General features: G+C 45.7%; 1 protein-coding gene across 1 annotated transcript in view; it reads right to left on the minus strand.

Annotated features, from left to right (window-relative positions):
• Positions 1 to 22,775, minus strand: part of WDR19 (WD repeat domain 19) — a 69,870-nt gene that overhangs the window by 29,564 nt on the left and 17,531 nt on the right. Inside the window, exons 7-20 of the mRNA XM_056125621.1 lie at positions 20,161 to 20,241; positions 18,756 to 18,868; positions 18,246 to 18,419; positions 16,409 to 16,479; positions 15,764 to 15,936; positions 15,555 to 15,669; positions 14,226 to 14,332; positions 13,287 to 13,409; positions 9,812 to 9,961; positions 8,590 to 8,737; positions 7,613 to 7,817; positions 5,608 to 5,767; positions 5,122 to 5,232; positions 3,437 to 3,546 (exon numbers count right to left, since the gene is read on the minus strand). Coding sequence (XP_055981596.1) covers positions 3,437 to 3,546; positions 5,122 to 5,232; positions 5,608 to 5,767; positions 7,613 to 7,817; positions 8,590 to 8,737; positions 9,812 to 9,961; positions 13,287 to 13,409; positions 14,226 to 14,332; positions 15,555 to 15,669; positions 15,764 to 15,936; positions 16,409 to 16,479; positions 18,246 to 18,419; positions 18,756 to 18,868; positions 20,161 to 20,241 — 1,841 coding nt within the window. The remainder of the gene's footprint in view (positions 1 to 3,436; positions 3,547 to 5,121; positions 5,233 to 5,607; positions 5,768 to 7,612; positions 7,818 to 8,589; positions 8,738 to 9,811; positions 9,962 to 13,286; positions 13,410 to 14,225; positions 14,333 to 15,554; positions 15,670 to 15,763; positions 15,937 to 16,408; positions 16,480 to 18,245; positions 18,420 to 18,755; positions 18,869 to 20,160; positions 20,242 to 22,775) is intronic.

A 22,775-nucleotide genomic window follows, 5' to 3' on the forward strand; every position in this document is an offset into this window, starting at 1 on the left:
GGCTGGAGAGATAGCACAGCGGGTAGGGCATTTGCCTTGCACGCGGCCGACTCGGATTCGATTCCCAGCATCCCATATGGTCCCCTGAGCACTGCCAGGAGTAACTCCTGAGTGCAGAGCCAGGAATAACCCCTGTGCATTGCCAGGTGTGACCCAAAAAGCAAAAAAATAAAATAAAATAAAATCCCCAGCACCCCACACGGTCTCCTGAGGCCCACCCAGAATGATTCCTGAGCACAGAGCCAGTAGTAAGCCCTCAGCACTGCTGGGTGTGACCCATTAACCAAAAAAAATGATTGTACATAATAAAAATAATAATACTGCCTATTCCTGTGACTGATGCTAATACATGGATCAAGCCCAGAAGTCACTTATATCTCAGTTTGGTCTCTGTCGGGACATAATGGATTTGCCCAAGACCCACCTGGAAATCCTTCTCCCTCTACTCCCACTAACACACCATCTTCCTCAGAATAGTGAATCAACGCTGAGAACGGCACTTTCTGAGCTTGGCCTTGTCAGCTTCGGCTAATTCCTCAGTTTCTAGGCTTCACTCATTTTTCCCACTTGTTGGTTGTGCGGGGACTTTTGGGGGTAGATATGCTGTTATTTCAACTGAGAACTTAGTTCGAAGGCAGCCAGTGGCTTTTCCGGCCAGTGTGGGGCAGAGGGAGCTTCTCACATGTGGGCCCAGTTACCTCCACACTACAGGAAGTGTGTCCTGACAAGAATGAGGGTCCCTCCTTCAGGCGCCCAATGCTGTCCGTAGGCAAATCCAAACTGGAGATGTTTTGAGTTAAGGCTTCAGCATGCTCACTCCTTTGCTGTTGCTTTTGTCTTTGGGCCACACCCAGTGATGCTCAAGGTGATACTCCTGGCTCTGCACTCAGGAATCACTCCTGGAGGTGCTCAGGGGACCATACGGGATGCCGGGGATCAAATCTGGGTTGGCCACATGCAAGGCAAGTGCCCTACCCGCTGTGACCACTCCAGATCCTCACTGTCTGCTTTGAATCTATTTTTAAATTGAAATATCACAGCAGACAGTAATCCTGAAACCACTGCTTCCTACGTGCAGAGCCACTACTCTAATCCCTTCGCCAGAGTCTGGGTGATTCCCCCACCAGAGTCCCACCTCCCTGTCCCGCTCCCTACGCACACTTTAGCTCCCGGTTCCCAGTCCTATGAGCCTGCCTCGGGGTCTGTGTGCATCAGGGATGGTCTAATTCTTTGTTTTGTTTCTTTATGCCCTGCATATAAACAACATCACCCGGTATTAGTCTCTAACTCTCTTACTCCAAGTCTACTCGGATTGGGGCTGGGCATCCTCCACCCAGATCCTCCAAATTCCAGTAGGCGGGGGTCACACCCACCAACTGGCCCCCTGGCGCCCGTGTAATCCCATCAACGGCTAAGATTCAGAGACTATAAAACCCAGCTCCTGGAAGCGCGCGGCCGCATTTGCGGCCACGCAACATCTTATCATCTCATTCCTACTTTAGACAAACTGGCAGGCTACCGAATGTAACCTGCCCACACGGCAGAGTCTGGCAAACTCCCCGTGGCATACCCAATATGCCAAATATCAGTAACAATGAAGGGTCTCATTCTCCTAACTCTGAAAGAGCCTTGAATATGGCACTTTAAAAAAAAAAAATCTCAGGGCTAGGACGAAGAGACGTTACTGGGGCCTGCTCGAGGCAATCGACAAATAACAGGATGGTTGTGATTGTGATTGTGATTCTCTTACTCCACTTAGCATGACGCCTTCCAGTTCCATGCAGGTTTCAGCAAGCTGCAAGAGTTCATCTTTTCTTGTGGCTGAGTAGAATTCCATAGTTTCCTTATTTGCTTGATTTCTGTCTGCAGGGCCTCACCTGGCAGGGACCCAAGGGGCCTGGGCAAGTCTACTCAGGCTGCTCTGGTGGGTCAGTATTCACTATTGGGCCACCCCCAGTGGTGCTGGGAACTGACCTCAAACCCTCTCACACGCCCCACCAATCTGAGCCACACCCTTGACCCTCACTTTAATTTTAGGTGCTCTTCACTCCTATGCTTTTTAATCCTTTTATTTTGTAACTCTCGTGCTGCTCTAGCCCGTTTGTTTACTCCCAGATTCAAGAGACTCAAGTTCCCATAGCTCAGAGGTTCCCCTGGCTCTGACCTCATCAAGGTCCGAGATGTATAACAGACAAGAATTGGGACTGGGCAAAGGCTGAGGCTCGAAGGTGTCCAAACAGGACACTGGCCAATGAAAGGGAGATATACCTAGCCAGTTATTATTATCACAAGGATAAATGTTTCAATTATTGGGGGTCAGGATACAAGGTGGCAGTGGGGGTCAGCAAACAAGCATCAGTGAGAGCTTGGGAAATTAACAGTTCCACAGTCATGTTGAACAGGAAGGGTTGAAAAATATCCACCTTTGGGGCTTGAGTGATGGCATAGTGGGGTAGGGCACTTGTCTTGCATGCAGCTGATCTGGGTTTGATCCCTGGCACCTCAGGTGCTCCCCTGAGTACTGCCACAAGTGATTCCTGAGCCAGGAGTACCCCCTGAGCATTGCTGGGTGTGGTGCCAAAGATGAAGAAGAAATGAGAAGGAGGGAAAAGGGGGGAAAGAGGGAGGAGAAGAAGGAAGGAGGGAGGTAGCAAAGGGAGGAGGAGAGGAGGAGGAGGAAGAGGAGGAAAGAAGGGAGTGTGAGGGGGAGGAGGAGGAGGAGGAAGCAGAGGAGGAGAAGAAGGAGAAGGAGAAGGAAGGGAGAAGGAGAAAAAAAGCAAAACCACTACTTTTAAGCCAGTAGAAGATGCAGGCCAAAACCGCGTATTCCTCTCGCCACCTGGAAATCACCCCACAAATCCTCAATGAGTGCAAAAGGCCATGAGCAGGTTCTGAGAAACTGCAGGTTCCCTGGTGCCATCACTTCGTAAAGCCTGTGTGCCAACTGTGATGCCCCGCAACATGTACTGTAAATGTAGGGCAGGTTAAGACTCACAGTTAGGATCGGAGGGCTGATAATAAGGGCTGACAAAAATGGGCAAGATGGGGATGGGGGGTGGGAGGGATACTGGGATCCATGGTGGTGGGAAATGGGCACTGGTGGAGGGATGGGTACTTGATCACTGTATAATTGAAACCCAAGCACAAAAATTTGTAAGTCTACAATTGTACCTCATGGTGTCTCTCTAATAAAAATTAAAAAATTTTAAAAAATGGGCAAGACACTATTAGTTAGAAAGTGCATTTGGGAGTGTGTGTGTGTGGGAGATGTTCCTTCAATAAGGCTCCTCCCCTAGCACCTCTCCCCTCCATCCTGTTAAAAAAAAAGCAGTGCTGAAATCAATGGCAGGCCTGGTGATAAGGGATAGTGTAGCCCTGGGGATTTCCTGTGGTTACCTACTGACAGAAGCAGAGAAAAACTGAGACCGAGACTTACGTGAACTCCAGCTGAATAGCATATTCTTTGGATATCAGCGGCATCTGCTCGGGGGCCAGGCGCTTGGCCAGCTGCAGTGCACTGTCCCAGTGCTGCAGGTCTTTCCTCATCTAGGGAAACCAGAGAAACGCTCACTTCCGATGAGTAGAGTATCCATCCTCACGGACAGCAGCGCGAGTGGGAGTGACTGCAAAGGGAAGCTTGGGCCCGAGAGTCAATGCAGGAGGGAAAGGCATTTGCCTTGCAGACAGCCCAGCTGGGTTCGGACCCGTGGTGCCACAAAATGGTCCCCTATGCACCACCAGAGGTCGTTTCTGGGCATGGAACCAGACATTAACCCCAGCACTGCAGGTGTGAGCCACGGTCACATCCTACAACCCCACAATGAAATTTGATCTTTGCAAGAGAATGTCTAGCGATAGAATTCTCAGTGTGGATTAATTACATTAGAGCCCATAATTGGTGAAGGTCATGCCTTGGGGAGTAAAACATGGCAGCTGCTGGGTGCCGGAGAGATAATAGACGAGGGAGGCTGCTTGCCTTGCATCCCCGGCATCCCATATGGTCTGCTGAGCATTGCTAGGAGTAATTCCTGAGTGCAGAGCCAGAAGTAACCCTAAGCATTGCCAGCTGTTACCAAAACCCAAAAACCAAAATAAAAACGGAACATCTTGGCTGTTACAATGATCTGTGACCCTCTAAAATTCAATTCTACCTAACAGAATCCCATTCCTTGGTATTTGATTTTTCTCAGTAGGGAAAAAATTTAATTCAACCATTATATTAAAATTGATTTTTCTCTCTCTCTTTTATGGTGTCCCATAAATTATTTTTTCTTAGAGGGAAGATTTTAGAACGTTTAGAAAACTTTAGAGAAAACCTTACTGTGGAAACTGATGTAATTCTACTGTACTCTCACTCGGGGGACCCTACGTTCTGAGTGGCTATCGCACAGGATCCCCTTCGCTGGGTCCCAGGGGAGCTATGTGAGTCTCGAGTCCTCCTCCACACAAACTTGAGATGTCCTATCATCAGAGGCACACGCACCCTCTTTTCTCCATTTGGAGAACAGAAAACTACCATCATGACCTCATGGGGTGGCCATGAGAGTTGAAGGAGCGAAGGGCTCAGGTGACTGCCCAACTGCACGGGCACCCAGGAACACGGACCTTTTTATCAGTGTGAGTTTTGGTAAATCTCTTCAGAGACATTAAGACATTTAAATTGCATGTCATGTTACAAGCCTAGAACGGGTTGCCAGAATGCAGAAGGGAAATATTTCTGATATTCGTAAGTACTCAGAGGTGTGTGGAGTTGAAAGCCAAGGTTCCAGGAGGGGAAAGGGTGCTGTGAAACTTGTCCTTAATTGTGTGTGGAGGCATGTGGTGCTAGGGCTCCAACCCGGGTCTTGTACGTGCAAGACAACTGCATTACTGCTGCACCATATCCCTGGTCTGTTTTGGCTTGGTTTGGTTTTGGGGTGACACCGGGAGACTCCTGGCTCGGTGTTCAGGGCTGAGTCCTGGTGGGGCTCGAAGGTGGCGTATGAGGTGCCAGGGACTGAACGTGGGTCAAGAGAAGCGCCTTGACCTGTGTATCTCTCCAGCTGCTATCCTGAAATTTTAACACTGAAAGTGGGTAACCCTCCCTGGCCAGTTCCTCCCCCCACCTCCCATGCCCCCTACCTCCAGAGCAGCAATAGGGCAGCTGGATGCCAGGTACAGGTCTTGAGCCAGGTTGAAATCGCTGGTAAACATGGCAAGGTGTCCTGCTAAGAGATTGTAGTCCTCGATCCCCTACAAATAAAAGCAGTTTTCATGGGGAAAAAAAAAAAGCAGACTTTAACTCTTTTGTTTTGTTTTGTTTTGGGGGCCATACCAGGTGATAGTCAGGGGTTCCTCCTGGCTCTGAGTTCAGTAATCACACCTGGTGGTGCTTGGGGGACCATATGGGATGCCGGGGATGGAACCTGGAACAGCCTCCCTGCTGTATTATAGTTCAGACCCCCTCTCCTTTTTTTTTCTTTTTCCAAACAAAATTTTAAAGACTGCTCAGTAGGAAACAGCGTGTTCTGTCCATTACCTTGATGAGCCAGGTAAGGTTTACTACAGAGGCTTTCCATCAAAAGCCTTTGTAGCTCAGGCTGAAGATTCACACCAGATGCAGTTTACCTTTATTTGTTCCAAGGACATGACCATGCCGACGTTTCCAATGGCCCGATAAACGCGAATGGCAAACTCCACTTCCATGTGATGGAGGCAAGCTCTGCCTAGCTCATTCCAGGCGGTGTGATCGTTGAGAACCCGGCAAATCTCCCAGGCATCAGGAAACCTAGGAGGTGAGTGCAGAAGCTTCAACAGGGCGCTCTCCCACCCCGGAGTGTGAGTGCCAAATCCACAGAGATTAAGGCCAGGTGCCTCCTATACAACACTTGAAAACCATTTCTGTCTCAGTAATTGGCAAATGATGCTGAGAAATGAAAAACTCTATAACTTACCTTCCTTGGGATAATTTTTTTTAATCTTTTTTAATTACTTGGAATCTACGCTGTGTATTGACCATCTGCTCTGAACTAATTTTACTCATTTCTTTTTATTATTTTTGAATTTCGTTTTTTACACATATTAATAAACACAATAGGCTTGTTTCAGTAACTGGGTCATAAAATTCACATATTCCTAGCAGCAAAATAAGTTCACTGATAATATTTAGATTTTCTACAAATTCAAAAGGTTCTCAGGGACTGGAGTGATAGTACAGCAGGTAGGGCATCCAAGGCAGGTCCCAAAGCCCTGTTCAGAGTGACCCCTGAGTGCAAAGCCAGGAGTAAGGCCTGAGCACAGCTGGGTGTGGCCCCAAACAAAAAAAATTCAAAAAGCACTGAAGGTATAGGCATGAATAATCCCACTGACTCATAATTTTGATTCAAGAGATTGTAATATGTTGTTAATTGTGGAAAGCATGGTGAAGAATACAAAAACAGCGTTAAATCAGAAACTTGAGGCAATGAAATAAATTTTAAAGCCAATAATATCATTCTACCATGGTTTACTAACTTTATACCACATGTCAATGAAAACTGTTTTTGTTCTCACTTAAGTCTAATGAAATTAGCACAATATTCCTACACATTTAGAGGTTTCAAACTGGCGCCAGCAAGCTATGGCTCTGAGTCCAAGCCCAGACAGATGTATTTTTTCTGAATAAATTTTTTTTTAATTCAATCACCATGAGATACAGTTTCAAAGCTTTCACGTTTGAGTTTCAGTCATACAATGGTTGAACACCCATCCCTCTCTGAATAAAATTTGAGAGGACACTACAGCTTGTCTGCCCATTGGTTTATGAATGGTCTGGGGCTGTCCTCTATACAACAGCTAGCCTTAAGGATTTTGACAGGAGCCCAATGGCCCTCAAGGGCTGAAATAGTTACCATTCAACCTGCCACAGAAAGTTTGCTGGGGCTTGAGTGATAGTACAGCAGGGAGGGCATTTGCCATACATGTGGCCGACCCAGGTTCAATCCCTGACACCCCATCTAGTGCCCCTCCCCCCCCCCCCAGCACTGCCAGGAGTAATTCTTGAGCTTAGAGCTAGGATTTACCCCTGAGAATTGTTGGGTGTGTCCCTAAACTCAAAATAATAATAAATGAAAAATAAGAGAAACGGTAATAAGAATGAGACCCAGGGGCTGGAGAGACAGCTCAAAGGGCAAGAGCAGATGTTGTATATGGAGAAAACCCAGGTCTAATCCTTGGCACCACATGATGCCCCGTCCCACCCTCCACCAACCCTGAGCAAAAAAAAAAAGAGAGGGAAGAGAAAAAGGCAGGAACTGGAAATCTCAATCAAGGCAAAAACCCAACTGCACTCAGATGAAACTGAGAAAATTGCCAACTACTTAGGCTTACTGGACTTGGCCACCTGTGGCGTTATGTCAGGAGTTCGATTTTTTATTCCTCGGGTTTTGGGGGTACACAGCACTGACAGCACAATGGCCCTTCCTCAAGGCCTTATGCACAGGCTCAGATCCTTGGCCTGCTCTGGGCCTCTCCATAAGTCTGCAGGAGAATAGGGAAAACACTGCTATACGCCATCTATTCCCGCAGGATGTGAGCTTTAAATGCCACCAAGCACCGCGAGTGACTCGTGGAGAAGGGCCCGGAGACGTGCTACCTTTTGAGCATCAGCGTCTCTGAAAGCATCCGTCTCAGCTCCTCGGGCTTGACGTCCTCGATGCTGTCCAGGAAGCTGTGCGTGCTCAGGTAGAGGTTGTTGATCTTTCCGCTCTGGGTCTGGCAGGTCAACTCCCCATTGTACAGGAGCAGAGGCTTATTCAAGAAGGGAACTTTGGTGCTGCCGACCAAAACGACCTTGGAGCCTAGTCAGGGATAAGAACAGATGCGGAGAGCAAGTACTTGGCAGAAAAAGACGCTTCCGTTTCATAGCGGTGGAAATTCATTTATCCACAGCAGCACAAAACAAATCAAACAAACAAACAAACAAACAAAAAATGGGGTATCCGGGGCACCTTGGAGGAGGGGTGGGTTGAGTTTTCCTCCCCATCCCAAGCGAAACCCTGGCAGATGAAAACCTCCAGAACCCAACTGCCATGCTCAAGGTCACTCTCCACATGTTCAGATGAGCCTCACCCAAGAGGGGATGAGCCTCACCTAAGATGGGAATGGCAGAAAAACCCAGATATACGGGAACCCATGACTGAGATCTCCAAGCCCTCTCAGATCGGGACTGGGCCTCCTTCCCCAGGTCCCCAGTTTTCCAATAGCTTGGCAGTCACATGCACAAACTGCCCCAACGCCATGTAATCTCCTTAATGGCCAAGAACCAGAGACTATAAACTAAAGCTCCTGGAAGAGAGTGACGCAGAATTTTCTGGACCTCTTACACTCTAGCTCACTTATTTATCAAAAGTAGCACATATTTGTTACGTACTTGTATTCTCTTATCTATGGGCTTAAATGGCGCCAGAATGAAATACAACAACGTTCACACACTTCCCTTTTATTCCATGGTGGGAAGGTGCTTGGTGGTGGGATTTGTGCTTGAATATTATCTGTAATGAACTACTGTGAATTACCTTTATGATAATAAAAAATATATATATATTAAAAAAATTTTTTTAAATGAGGTACCTTGTATGGTGTCCTTGTGAAAGACATAAGTGTACACTTTATCATCATCATAGGCGATAAAGACACCTTTGTCCATGGGCCAGTTTTCCCAAAGGATGCCTTTAATGGTAGGGGGGAAATCTGGAATCTCGTAGGTAGTGTCGTTAACCTGCAACACAGGGTTTTCAGACTTGCCTGAGTCAATCCTGAAGGCATCGTCCTGGGCTTTCAGACAGCCGAGCCGCTCACCAGCCTCAGTTCAGTCAGCCTAACATGTTAACCAACAGGAGGGAAAGTTTCTTCTCCCATTCCCATGCTAAAGCTTTCATAAAAGAAACAACTCCCCCAACAACCCTACGGCTTCTATTAGGTTTTTAAAAAATCTAAAATCTCGAAAATACCCAATTAAAAAATATCAAGTTAGGCATAAAATTTCAGATCCAGGGGGCTGGAGCGATAGCACAGCAGGTAGGGCATGTGCCTTGCACGCAGCTGACCCGGGTTTGATTCTCAGCATCCCATATTTCCCATCATTCCCTGAGCACCGCCAGGAGTAACTCCTGAGTGTATGAGCCAGGAGTAACCCCTGTGCATCGCTGGGTGTGACCTAAAAAGAAAAAAAAAAGGAGGCAAAAACATAACAAAAAGGTACCCTTGGCACTGGTGGGAAAAATGATTTGATTATTATTTATGGGGTGGCGCAGGGTGGGGATGAGGGACTGGAATCCACCCATCAGGGCTCAGGTTGATTCCCAGTTCTGTGCTCAGGGATCTCTCCTGGTGACACCCAGGGGACCATCTGCAGCGCAGGGGATCAAACCTGGATTGGCAGCATACAAGGCAGGTACCTTAAACCCTGTACTATCTGGCCCAGGAAAATGATCTTATATATGAGACTTATTTTAAAAATATATGATAATACATAAAATATACCTTTCTTCACATGCTGATTTTTTTTTTAAGTTTAATAGCAAAACACTCTTAGGGAGCAACAAAGAGCAACACGCCAAAGGCAAGGAGATGGAAGAGCTGGCCTTCCGACCTGGGCTGATGGTGTGGGCGGGATGTCTTCGAGGGGTCCCTGGGACACTGGTGGAGGGAAACAAGACACTCTAATGGAAAGTGTGATGAAACATGGAGTGGGCATGAAACCTTTACTGATGGTATCAGAAATCACAGCACTGCATAAAGATGGCAGTTAAATAACCCGCAAATAAAGCATTTTAACAAGTTTTAAACTTACTGGACAGTAGACAAATCCCTCGCTCTTCTCATCAATGAAAACTAATCTGGTCCCATTTGGGTCAGGAAAAATCTTTTTCACGCCGACAGAATGTCGATAATCATTCACAAATTGCCAGTCTTCAATGTAGAAATACTGAATCACACCAGTCTGGGGGGGAAAAAAAAAGAGTCAGCCATATAAAATGTCAAGAAAATATTCTCAGCATTTAAATTAAACATACTTCCTAATTTAAAAAAAATAAATTCATATTTTTGATGAGTCTAAATAACATTTAGTAAACATATAAGGTATAGAGCCAAGAAAATAACCAAAATGAGAATGCTCATGTGATTCAATAATTCTAATAGTAAGTCTTTTTGCCTTTTTTTTGGGGGGGTCACACCCGGTGATGCACAGGGGTTACTCCTAGCTCTGCATTCAGGAATTACTCCTAGCAGTGCTCAGGGAACCATATAGGATGCTGGGAATTGAACCTGGGTCAGCTGCATGCAAGGCAAATGCCCTACCCGCTGTGCTATTGCTCCAGCCCCCTCTAATCGTAAATCTTTATTTTTTGGAGGGAGGGGTCACACCCAGCGATGCACAGGGGTTACTCCTGGTTCTGTACTCAGGAATTACTCCTGGTGGTGCTCGGGGGACCATAATGGATGCTGGGAATCGAACCTGGGTCGGCCGCATGCAAGGTAAATGCCCTACCCGCTGTGCTATTTCTCCAGCCCCTCTAATAGTAAATCTTAATGGATTTTTTAGACATTCCACTTGCAGAAAATCTCCTGCTAATTAGTTCAGAGTGACTCTGAGGGCAGAGACTGACAGCGCAGAGGTCAGGTGCTTGCCTTGCACGAGGCTGACTCTGGTTAAAGCATGGTGAGGGGGAGTTCTGGAGGTCCCAAACATCATCAGGTACAGCGCTAGATGCCCCCAGCATGCCAAGGGTGGCCCAGGTGATCTCCAGCACCTCAGGGCTATATCAGCACCACATCCTTAGCCCAGGGTCTCCATAGCATGGAGGCAAAAAATAACTAACTCCATAGCTGCACTGTAGCACTGTCCTTCCATTGTTCATCGATTTGCTTGAGCAGGCACCAGAAAAGTCTCTGTTGTGAGATTTGTTGTTACTGTTTTTGGCATATCGAATACGCTACGGGAGCTTGCCAGGCTCTGCCATGCAGGCGGGATACCCTCGGTAGCTTGCCGGGCTCTTCAAGAGGGATGGAGGAATCGAACCCACGTTGGCCGTGTGCAAGGCAAACGCCCTACCTGCTGTTCTATCGCCCCAGCCCAGATATAACATAGCTAACTAAATAAAAAGCCACGTGCATAGCAAAAGAGTAATGTCTCTATCAGGAAGTCTTATTCAGGTTTCTGCCTCTGCCATAAACATACTGCCCTCTCCTTTGGCAGTGTCCTCATCCTCAACATTTCCCAAGTTTAAACTTACTGGATAGTATGGGGGGACAGGGGAGGGGGAGGGTTAAAGCACTGTTCTATCTGTTTTGTTCTACCAATACATGAAACCTACCCTACACCATTCTGCCATATAACAGCATAGAGACACTTAATTTCAGGGTGCTAGAGAACTGACCAAGCAGCGATCCAGGGGCCTGAGGCCCTCCTGGCTGAGTGGACCTGATGTTTCAGCAGGGCTGGGGGCACCAGGGCACATGATGCTCAGGGCGCACGTGAGATCTGGAATCGAATTCTGATCTACCTCCCTGGCCCCAAACTTAATTTCAAAAAATTGTTCTTATGGTAATAAGCACATGCTTTAAGAAAAAAGAAAATTTGGTTTATTTTCTTGTTTGGTGTGGTGTTGGGTATTGAACCCAGGGCTTCAAATAGGCAAAACATATGTGGTACCATAAATTTACATCCCTGCAAAAGATGCTCTTTTCCCCCCCACCTCTTGTATTTGGGCCATACCCAGCATTGTTTGGGGCTCACTTTTAGCTTTGTGCTGAGGAATCCCTCAGGCAGTGTCTGGAGAGGCAGATGCTGCCAGAGAATGGATCCAGGTCAGCACATACAAGGCAGGCACACTATGCACTCACTTTTTAAATACAACACATGCTGTAGTAAAAAGATGCTCTTAAAAGATACATTTTATGTGATAAAATGGAGTGTTTGAAACAACATGCAATGCTTTTCAGTGTAGAATAATGACTTTCTACAAAAACTTTATTGTATTATTTTAGGGACTGAACAAAATAATGGGGGGGGAGCTAGAGCAACAGTGCAGAGGGTAAGATGCTGGCTTTGCACACCCTTGACTAGCGTCAACCTCCAAAAGCCCCTGTGGACCTCTGAGTCCCATCAGGAATGGTCACTGAGTATAGAGCAAGGAGTAATCCCTGAGCACTGCTGGTGTTACCCAAACGCTCACACAAATAAATACTAGGTCTTATATACTTTGAAAACATCCTTGAAAACTTTTTCTAAATATAAGGTGCTATTACTATATTCTATATAGGTGCTATCTAACACACACACACACACACACACACACACACACACACACACATATATATACAGCTACATAAAATGTTATTTACATTATACTATAGATACTATATATCATATAAATTTTATACAGTTGATTATTATATTACTTATAAGGTAATTATAATAAGATGCCAACATCATATTAAAGGATATAATTATAATATGCTAATGTAATAGAGGTACAAGTTATCGATGATTCAAAATAGCAATAGACAAAAGTGGATTTTCAACATTTAATTAAATTTAATATTTATGGGGCTGGGGCGATAGCACAGCGGGTAGGGTGTTTGCCTTGCACAAGGCTGACCTGGCTGACCCAGATTTGATTCCTCCACCCCTCTTGGAGAGCCCGGCAAGCTACTGAGAGTATCTCACCTGCACAGCAAAGCCTGGCAAGCTACCCGTCCGTGATGTATTCGAAATGCCAAACACAGTAACAACACAATGGAGACGTTACTGGGCCTGCTCAAGCAAATCAACGAACAATGGGAGAATAGTGCTACAGTGCTACAGTGTTAGTATTTATGAACACCAACTAAACTAGGGCGTCGTTTTGTAGTTCTCCACAAAGGACACTCTCGGTAGTGGGAGTTCCACCAGGAGGCCCCACATTAGAGAAAGTTGAATTAACTCCTTAAATTAAATCCTTAAGAATCAAGACAAGAAAAATGAGGCTTGAAGGTGTTAAGTAACAGCTAAAAAGTAATGAAATTGGCATCTGAGTCCTGATAAAGTTTGCCCCTTTCCCTGCCCTCAAAATTAGCTATCACACAAGCACTGTCATGCTACCAAATCAGGCTACCTTTGGGCTTGATGTGAGTATATATTATTCTAAATATTTTATGCTATATGTCACGGATTTTAATATTATTGGTTTACATATAATATACAGCTGCACAGATGTTTAAATATAGCAATTGTAATTTGTAATGCAAAGTAAAAACAAGCCCTCTCTGTATTCTATACGTACATCTGTCCCGTAGACGAGGAAGTCTGCGGTGAGCGCATGGCATAAAATCCGGCACTTATCGTCCACAGCAGGGAAAAGCCGTGTCTCGCGTTCTTCCTGAGTGTCTGAGATTTCACTTTCTATCTAAATCACAGAAAACAAGAGGGGCTTAGAGATCAGAGCCAACAGGGCTGAGCTCAGACACACAATACTCCCACAGGGCACTTTCTGTGGATGCCCACAGGGCCCTAACTCCTAGGCACTGGATCCCCCTCCTTGTGGTGGGAACTCATCTCTCAGCAGGCTCTGCCGCTCTTTAGGATCTGACGCCAGGGTCCTTCCAGACACAGAGAGGAGAGAGAGGAAACTCAGTTGAGTTTATGCTTAGTCTGGTTTTGTCTTTTGGGCCACACCCTGTGATGCTCCGGGGTTAGTCCTGGCTCTGAACTCAGGGATTACAGCTAGTGGTGTTCAGGGGACTATGGAGGATGTGGGGGATGGAACCTAGGTCAGCTGTGTCAAGGTAAACTCCCTATCTGCTCTGGCCTATCAGCTGAGAAGGTTTTGGGCCTCTATTCCAGAGGCTGACAGCTCCCAGACCCTAACAGGCAGCAGGGCCTAGTTTCGCAGCTCTCCACAAAAGGACACTATCGGTAATGGGAGTTCCACCAGGAGGCCCCACAGGACAGCGTCCTCTTTGCTGTAGTTCCTCCCAGAAGCTGGCAACAACAGGGTCTTTCTCTAGCAAAGGCCATGCGGTGGGGAGATAGATTTCCGGGGAAGGACCAGAAGGAAGGACCTGAGGCCGCACCCACTTGGGAGAGAGCTATCATCGGTAGGCCCACGTCCGGTGCCTGAATGGCCTATGAGGCTTTTTTCCAGATCAAAGTCCTAGAGAGCTGGCCAGCAGGCTGGTCATCAGCACTTCCCGAGCAGGCCTCGGCGAAGTGGGACACTTACCAAATGCAACTGGACTTTGCCTTCAAAAAGAGCTGCGGCATAGTCAGAATGCAGGCACACGCTGGCCACTGTCCCCAGGTACTCCACATCTTTCAACCTTTTCACAGCTGTAAGGATTGAGAAAAAACCATTAGAACAGCAACAAGATGACATAAACATTTGTAAATAACATTTAAATGGAAGGACCTCTGCCAGGGTATCTCAACCCTTCTCTACAAATTTTTTTTTTTGGGGGGGTGGCATCATTTCTAAAAAAAGATCTTAGTGGCCATAGAAATTTTCTTTGGGGACTTCCTTAACCATTCACAGGAAACCAATGGAAAACAAAGTCACATGACCAAAAATTAGACTCTAGTGACAACAGGTGATCAGTTGTCAATCTCAAGAGTATGTCTCAGGCCGGAGGCAGGAGAGAGAAGGAAGGGAAGTGAAGGCAGGGTGCCCTTTGGGTGCTGTAGGTCGCTCTTCAAAGGAAAACAAGGCAGGAGAGAAGCAGCACTTACTAAGTACCTACGGGACAGAGGAGTCCCTGAAAGTTTCTGTGCAAGGACAAAATGACAGGGTTCGTTTCAGGACTCCACAAGGCCGCGCAGCTCCTCATATTCCAGTCGAGCAAACCAAGGTCCAGAGGGGCAACTGCCTGCAGTCGCCTGCCTAAGTCAGGCATGGGGCATATTTTTTTTCCTGATTTGTGGGCAACACCTGGCGGTGCTCAGGACTTACTCTTGGCTCTGAGCCAAGGGGACCACAGGTGGTACGTGGGATCGATTCCAGGTCGGCTGCATATGAGGCAAATGCCCTACCTGCTATCCCATCACGCTAGTCCTAGTTTCTGCTATTTATCCACTACCAGACCCATCTGTCCCAGACCCATCTCATTTATTTCATTATGATGAAGTCATGTTGGTTTACAAGAGTATTTCTCTCTCTTTCTTTTGTTCCTTGGTTGGGGGAGGGGGGAGAGGCATACTCAAAGATGCTCAGGGATCATTCCTAATTGCTCAGGGGACCATATGGGGTGCCAGGGATTGAACCCAGGTTGGCCACATGCAAGGCCAGCACCCTCCCCCTATCCTATCACTCTGGGCCCAGCTGAGGGACATTTGGAGACTGTGTTTCCCTATCCTGCCACCCCAGCAAAAGGGGGAAAAATCGTATCTTGTCCCAAGCGATGCAAATTTCTTAGCAGATTCACAAACCCACTGAACCTAAACGAGAGATGTCCCAGGGAAACACCAGTGAAAGACTGAGCGATGCGAGAAACGCTGGCCCCTTCCGGAAAGAGTCAAGGCAATTACTGGCTGAGGCAACCAGCGGCTCCAGACTTGCCATTCTCCCCGAGGACATAGAACCAGGCGCGGTTATTCATCCCCACAGCCAGGTGAAAGAGCCCCACGGCCACGAAGTTGGGTTCCACGTCCACGAAAACCGTGACTGGGAGCTCCTGGGGCAGAGGACAGAGGAAAGGAAGGGCAGACAGTCAATCAGCCAGCAGCCACCCACGCGGGGCTCAGAAACAAGAGGAAGAGTCAGCTCACTCCTTCCACGGGGTTGGCGACGGTGACTTCCAGGAGGGAGGTGAGGTAGGCGATCCTCGTGCTGCAGGCGTCCCCGAGGATGGGCAGCTTGGTCAGGAAGACGTGCAGGGCGCCCCGCTGGGTGGACAACGCCAGCAACTGGCCATCGTCTGTCCAGGACAAGGTGCCCAGCCCTGAAATCACGCATAAAAGAACACATCCTTCAGCAAACAGGCTCCCAATGGGCAGAGAAGCTGGTATGTCCATACCGGCTACAGGAGCCCTTGCAAGTTTCAGAGACTTTCTGTAGCTTTGGAGCCTGTACAGAGACTAGGACATTCTCGAGTGGCTGGCAGAGCAGACATGAGCAGTGAGGCAGTTAACAGGAGGGCAAAACAGACATGTGGAAGCATCTCACTTATATCACCAGAATTGGAATAAAATTCACTGAAAAATCTTTGACTCTCAATGGACCTGTATCCTTCTAGTTGAGGAATTTAACTTTACCTTCTGGTCAAAATAAGGAGGCTATTACAGAGAACTCTAGAGAAGGGTACTGATATTGATTTTACATTTCCTACAACCGATGTAACTCACAGAAGAATAAACATTACTCTTTGTAAAAGAAAAGATAAAATGACAATATGCTTCCCCCAGATCAAATACCTTTATTTTCATCATCCAGGTTGATGATCGCATACATGTCTTTTAATTCTGATAAGTCATGAATTTTAATGCTGAAAAAAACAACAAAAAAAGTCTGATCAGTCATGGATGCTGAAAAACAAAAACTAAAAAATGTCTTAAGTTATGGATTTTAATGCTGAAAACAACAACAAAGATGTCTTAAATATGAATTTTAAGCAAAATCATATTTGTTCACAATGATAGGCTATATAATAGATCACTCATCTTCAAAAGAGATGTACCAAATGAGCTACTGGGTAAACAACACTTTGGGGCTGGGGATAGTATGGCACGTGAGGGTCTTGCCTTGCACTCTACCAGTCAGGGGTGGGTCCCAGCACCAGATCTTGGTGATCATAGGGATGCAATAAACTTTAACACGAGATGGAATGGTTTCTTTCATTTTACTCTTTTTGGTTGTGTGTGTGTGTGTGTGTGTTTGTCTATTTTGGGGTCACAATGGCAGTGCTCAAGGCCTTCTCCTGGTTCTGCACTTAGAGATCACTCCTGTCACTCCTGGTGGGCTTGGGGGATCATACGGGGTGTTGGGGATCAAACATGGGTCAACTGCATGCAAGACAAGTGCCCAATCTGCTGTATTATCTCTGTATTATCTCTGGCCCAGTTGCTGCTGTTGCTTTTTTTTTTTTTCCACTTCCCAAGTGGAGTTCCAGGGGCGGAAGTTGGGGCCCCGCAATGTTGGAAGTTACCTGGGGCCATCCCAGCAGTGCTCAGGTGCTTGTAGGGCTACCCCAGTGGTGCTGGGGTCCTGTGGGTCACATATATAACACTTGGGAGCTTTCACAGCTGTATCCAGTAATGCCTGGGGGACCAGGTGGTACTGAGGGTAAAACTGCAGTCTGGGTCATGTAAATGCCACTTAACCCTTCTTTGGTTCCCACCCCTCAACCTGGCTGTGTATGGCTACTCTGCAGAGCTCTTTCCTCTCAGGAACCTGCCCCTGGCACTTCCTCGGGCCCTGGGGCTCCTTTTTAAAACAATTTCGGGTTATACTTGGAAAATCTCAGGTCTTACTCCTGGTTCTGTGCTCAGAGATCTCTCCTGATGGTGCTTGGGGAAGTATATGTGGCAACAGGAAACCTTAGAGGTCAGCTGTGTCCAGGAAAGGACCTTACCTACTATACTATCTCTCTGGTACAGAAATGCCTACTTCTATTTATTTATTTATTTTTTAATGGGTCCAGCATGCTTCTGCTATGCAACTCCACTAACAAACCTACTTAAAAAATAAATAAATAAATAAATTAAAGAGTACATTTCAGTTAAGGCTTTATACTTAATGTACATTTTGTTTTTGAAGTTTTACCCTGAATAGCAAAGGTAGTGGTAAAAGAATCTTAGAATATTTTTATTTCAGGGGCTGGACAGATAGTATAGTGTACAGTGTCTGCCTTGCACATGGCTGAGCTGGGTTCGATTCCTGGTGTCCCATACAGTCTCCTGAGCATTGCCAGGAGTGATCCCTGAATGCAGAGCCAGAAGTAACCCCTGAGCATCACACTGGGTGTGTCCCCCCCAAAAAAAGAAAGGAAAATAAAAGAAAACTTCTACTGCAAATATATTCTAAGAGTGCAAGAAATTCTGGATGTCAGATTCAAATTAGCTATCAATGTCTTGTTAAATCTCTTGACTCCCACCAGGAGTCATCCCCCCAAGAACCGCCAGGAATGAGCTCCCAAACAAAGAATTTTCTATGTACCTCCTAGAGAAAGTGCTCCACTAGGATGTGTGTCTGACAGAATCCTACTGAAAAGGAATGTAGAGGCTTTCCTGAGAATTCGGGAATCTAACTTACCAGTTATCACCACACGTAGCTGCTTTGTTAAGGGTCTGTGATACTGCAATACTGGTTAAATTATCTTTATGGTCACAAGCCTGAATTACCTCTTGACCAATCTCTCGAATATGAGTGGAAATCACCACAAAAGTTCCACGGGAAAAACCAATCATTATGTAGCCATTACCATACCTATAAAAATGAAAGAAATAAAACAGAAAAAAAAAGGAGACTGAAGTTATAGATTGAGAACCAATGTATTGCTATAAATCAACACATAGCCCTTAAAAAATAAATTATCATAGGAAATTTAGAAAATAGGTTCCACAAAATTAATATACTTGTTTTATAATATAAATAGAATCTACCTTAGTCTATGTAACCAAAACTATGCTGAATAATTTTGCATACTGAACCACAGACTATACGATAGAGTTCTATCCAGAAGCAAAACTGCGACAAATGGAATATCACAATTATTAGGAAAGAGCACGTGGCTATCTTTCTGTCTGACCTTTTTGTACCTACCAACTGTAGCAGACAATGCTGCCATAGCGCTGCTGAAATTCCAGATCAATTGGGTTTTCTGGTTCATTTAGTTTAAAAAGAAATAAATTTTTCTTGCCAACCAACACACTTATCTACAAGAAGAAAGTATGAAATGAGTTAATACTTTATGATCAGACCAATAAGCAACTTCAAATAGGATAAAAGCAACGGGTCAAATTTGGATATGTCAGATGCTATTGTTAGCATAACTGTGTGACAAACTCCAAAAGCACATCGTAGTGGTACGGACTAGATCCAATATATCAATATACTCTTTGGATCCAGAAACTGGCTGTGTGGTAAACCTTGTTGAAATCCTCCGAGTGAAAAGATGGCCCCAAAGGGGTTCGAGTACTTGGTCGGCCTGTGAAAGTCCAGTGTTCAATCCCCCCACACTGTATGATTCCCAAATACCATCAGACGTTACCCCCAAGAGCTGCCAGGCATGAGCTCCCAAAGAATTCTCTATGTACCTCCTAGAGAAAGAGCCCCATTAGAATGTCGTCTGACAGAATTCCACTGAAAAGGAATGCAGAGCTGGAATTTAGAGCCTCCCATTCTCTGAGACAGTCTGATGCTGAGCCAGCTGGGATCACAGGCCCATACTCATGTGGGTATTCCAGCTGGGCCTGCTGGATCATCAAATTTTCAGCACTGACAGGTCATCAATGTGACTAGCTATGTGTCCTAGCTATGTAACTCAGACAAGTTAATATTTAATTTTAGCAAAGGAAGTGACTATTGGAAAGTAAACACCTTATTCATACATACTCTGTGAATGAATGGATGTGTATGCTTACACACACAAACACACACATATACACACACACACATGAACCACCTCCTTGATCCTAGGATGCTATTAAATGAAAGTCACCATCAATTTATGAGCAGCTTTTAAAGAAATAAATACCACTTCATTAAATATATTCAGGTGGGTTTTTAAAAAATCATTCGGGTTCTGACCAGTGTAGGATTACGGGATTACTCCTAGGCCCACAATGTTAAAATATGGCAGAGAAAATGTATCTTAAGTTATTAAGGATTTTTTAAAAAGCTGGGTCTGGGGGTGGCCTGGAGGCAAAAGTGCTCCCCTCATAGGTGCAAGGCCCTGAGTTAGATCCCTGGAGACCCTGGCACATAATTCTGGTGGCTGTGCTCTTTGGGCCCCCGCCCCCTAGCAGCACTGCAGTAGAGTGTGTGATCACAACCAGGGTGTGTGTGTGTGTGTGTGTGTATGTGTGTGTGTGTGTATGTGAGCTCCACAACTGAAGTATGCAACCCCCAGCGAGCACAACTAGAACATGTGCAAGCACCATAAATAGGGTTGCATCTGCGACGCAATGGCCAATCCCCTGGCCAGTATCAGCTCTGGAACCCTCACCGTGTTTTCTGAGGTGGCCGTCCAGTCATCTGTCCGCATGGTGGAAAACTGCATGTTGCTGGGCTCCGACCGCAAGGCTGTCTGCGGGGGAAGGTATCTGCAGTGAGAAGCGCAACCGTTGGACCCATCCCCTTACAGCGACCAGCAGCTGCTCCCTGCCCCATCAACCCTACTGCAGTCTGGATGAGGGGTGTAGCAAGAGCCTAGAAAGCCCCCTGCTACACACGTCTAGAAACTCAGAGGGGAAGAAAATACAGACTGGGGTCGGAGTGACAGTACAGCAGGTAGGGAGTGTGCCTTGCAAGCGTCCATCTGGGTTGGGTCCCTGGCACTCCTATGATCCCCCGAAAACCTCCAGGAGTGATCCCTGAATCAAAGTCAGGGGTAAGCCTGAGCACAGCTGGATATGGCCCAAAAAACAAATAAAAACAATTCATTATTCAAAAGTAAAGAAAGAGAACTTATATCGTATTACATGGCTAGATAAACTTGAAAGAAGGCACATTTCCAGGGACCATTAGGCAGGTTCCGACTGAAAAATCAAAGTGTATGCAGACACTTATGGGTGCCATCTGGTATAGCACAAGGGGAATGACAAAACCCATTTGACTAGGGGTGAGTTTCAGGTCAGACAAAACCTTAAAAACACTCATTTTAGATCAAACATGGTCTCTCTTCCCTTATATTCTGAGGTTCAAATTTATGCTTGAAGTATTCCAGAAACTCTCAGCAGTCTTTGGAAAAAAAATAATTCTCAAGGTCTCTTGAAAGGCTGTAAACATTTCCACAGATTAATCCAATGAAGATGAGTTCACAACTTATTTAAAATGAGACAAATGAGGGCTAGAGCAATATAGCACAGCGGGTAGGGCGTTTGCCTTGCACATGGCCAAGCCAGGTTCGATTCCCAGCGACCGTATGGTCCCCTGAGCACTGCCACGGGTAAATCCTGAGTGCAGAGTCAGGAGTAACCCCTGTGCATCGCCGGCTGTGACCCAAAAAGAAAAAATAAAATTAAATTAAAAAAAATAAAATGAGACAAATGTGTATTGTGGCAAGAGCACAAGAGTTAGCATATATTTATATTATTTATTTATTTATTTATTTATTTTTGAGGTTTTGGGCCACTCAGTTGTGCTCAGGGGTTCCTTCTAGCTCCGCACTTAGGGATCACTCCTGGGCTCAGAGGACCATACGGGGTGCTGGGGATCGAGGCTGGTCAGCCGTGTGCAAGGGCAAATGCCTTATCCACTGTACTATTTCTCCAGCCCCAAGACTCCATAGATTTTTAAAATAGCTGAGAGAGAACAATCATAAAGGAAATCTTTTATATAATTAAAGACATAAAACTCAAAATAATATATGAAAAAAAATTAAAAAATCCAAACATATTTAACGTATATTACACTTATTCATTTTTTAACAGGGGCCGCTCCAGTGGTGCTCTGAGCGTCATGCAGTGCCAGAAGTCAAACTCAAAGCTGCGCACATGCCAGGCCAATGCTCTATGCCTTGGCCTATCTTTCCAGAACAGCAGGGCCGGAGCGATGCTTGGCCTCCTGAGCACAGCTGAGAGTAACCCCCAAGCACAGTCAGACATGCAACCTCTACGAAGTTCTATGAATAAAAGTTAGAATCATTAAAAAGTAGAACCATTAAAATTAAAGACTCAATGGGATAGACAGATTAGCCGAATTTCAAGAAAAAAAAGTGAATCAATTTGATATATTTTCCAGAAGGTTGCACAGTGATGAAAAAGAGGGATGAAAGACTGCAATCTTCCAATTCAGGAAGCAAAGGCAGGTTCTCAAAGACAGCAAAGAGGATAAGTAAAAATGAACAGGTAAGATTGGGGTGACACGTGGAATTGCAAAGCCAGAGTAATTCAGAGAAAAAAAAAACTGAACCAAGCAATACTTGAAATGCACGCTTTGCTTGCCACACGGCAGTCTAATTAGACATGGCAGTCTGTCTAACTCAGAAGCATGCATCTTAGAGAGTAAACATGGAGAATGTTTATCTTGTAGAGATTTACTGAGATGTTACATGAAGAAATATTCATGAAGAATCAGACCATGTCTTGATTAACAGGGGAGAAATGTCAGTATCTACTAATGATATCTGCTATTGATATGAGAGTGGGGAGCTGTGTATAGCATTTGGTACTATTTATCTATCAATCTGCTCCAAAAGTAACCAGTACACATCAGAATTATACGATATCTGAAAACTTTCTTTTTTGTTTCGGCTTTTGGGTCACACCTGCCAGTGCGCAGGGCTTGCTCCCAGCTCTGAACTCAGGGATCACTCCTGAGGGCTTGGGGGTCCATATGGGATGCTGGGGATCAAACCTGGGTCAGGTGCAGAGTGCAAGTATAGCTGTACTACCTGTATAGCCTCTGGAAACTTCTTTTTTTAAAAACAGTAATTCCAGGTTAACCTTCCCTAAAAACCACTGAAATCAGTAATGGTTCTGCCCAATTTTCAAAGCTTTCCAGATACAGAAACCAACTTTCATCTTTTTTTCTTTTTGGGTCACACCCAGTGATGCACAGGGGTCACTCCTGGCTCTGCACTCAGGAAATACCCCTGGCGGTACCTAGGGGACCATATGG

The sequence above is a fragment of the Sorex fumeus genome, unplaced genomic scaffold (genome assembly GCF_029834395.1).
Source record: "Sorex fumeus unplaced genomic scaffold, SorFum_2.1 ptg000055l, whole genome shotgun sequence".
Taxonomy (NCBI): Eukaryota; Metazoa; Chordata; class Mammalia; order Eulipotyphla; family Soricidae; genus Sorex; species Sorex fumeus.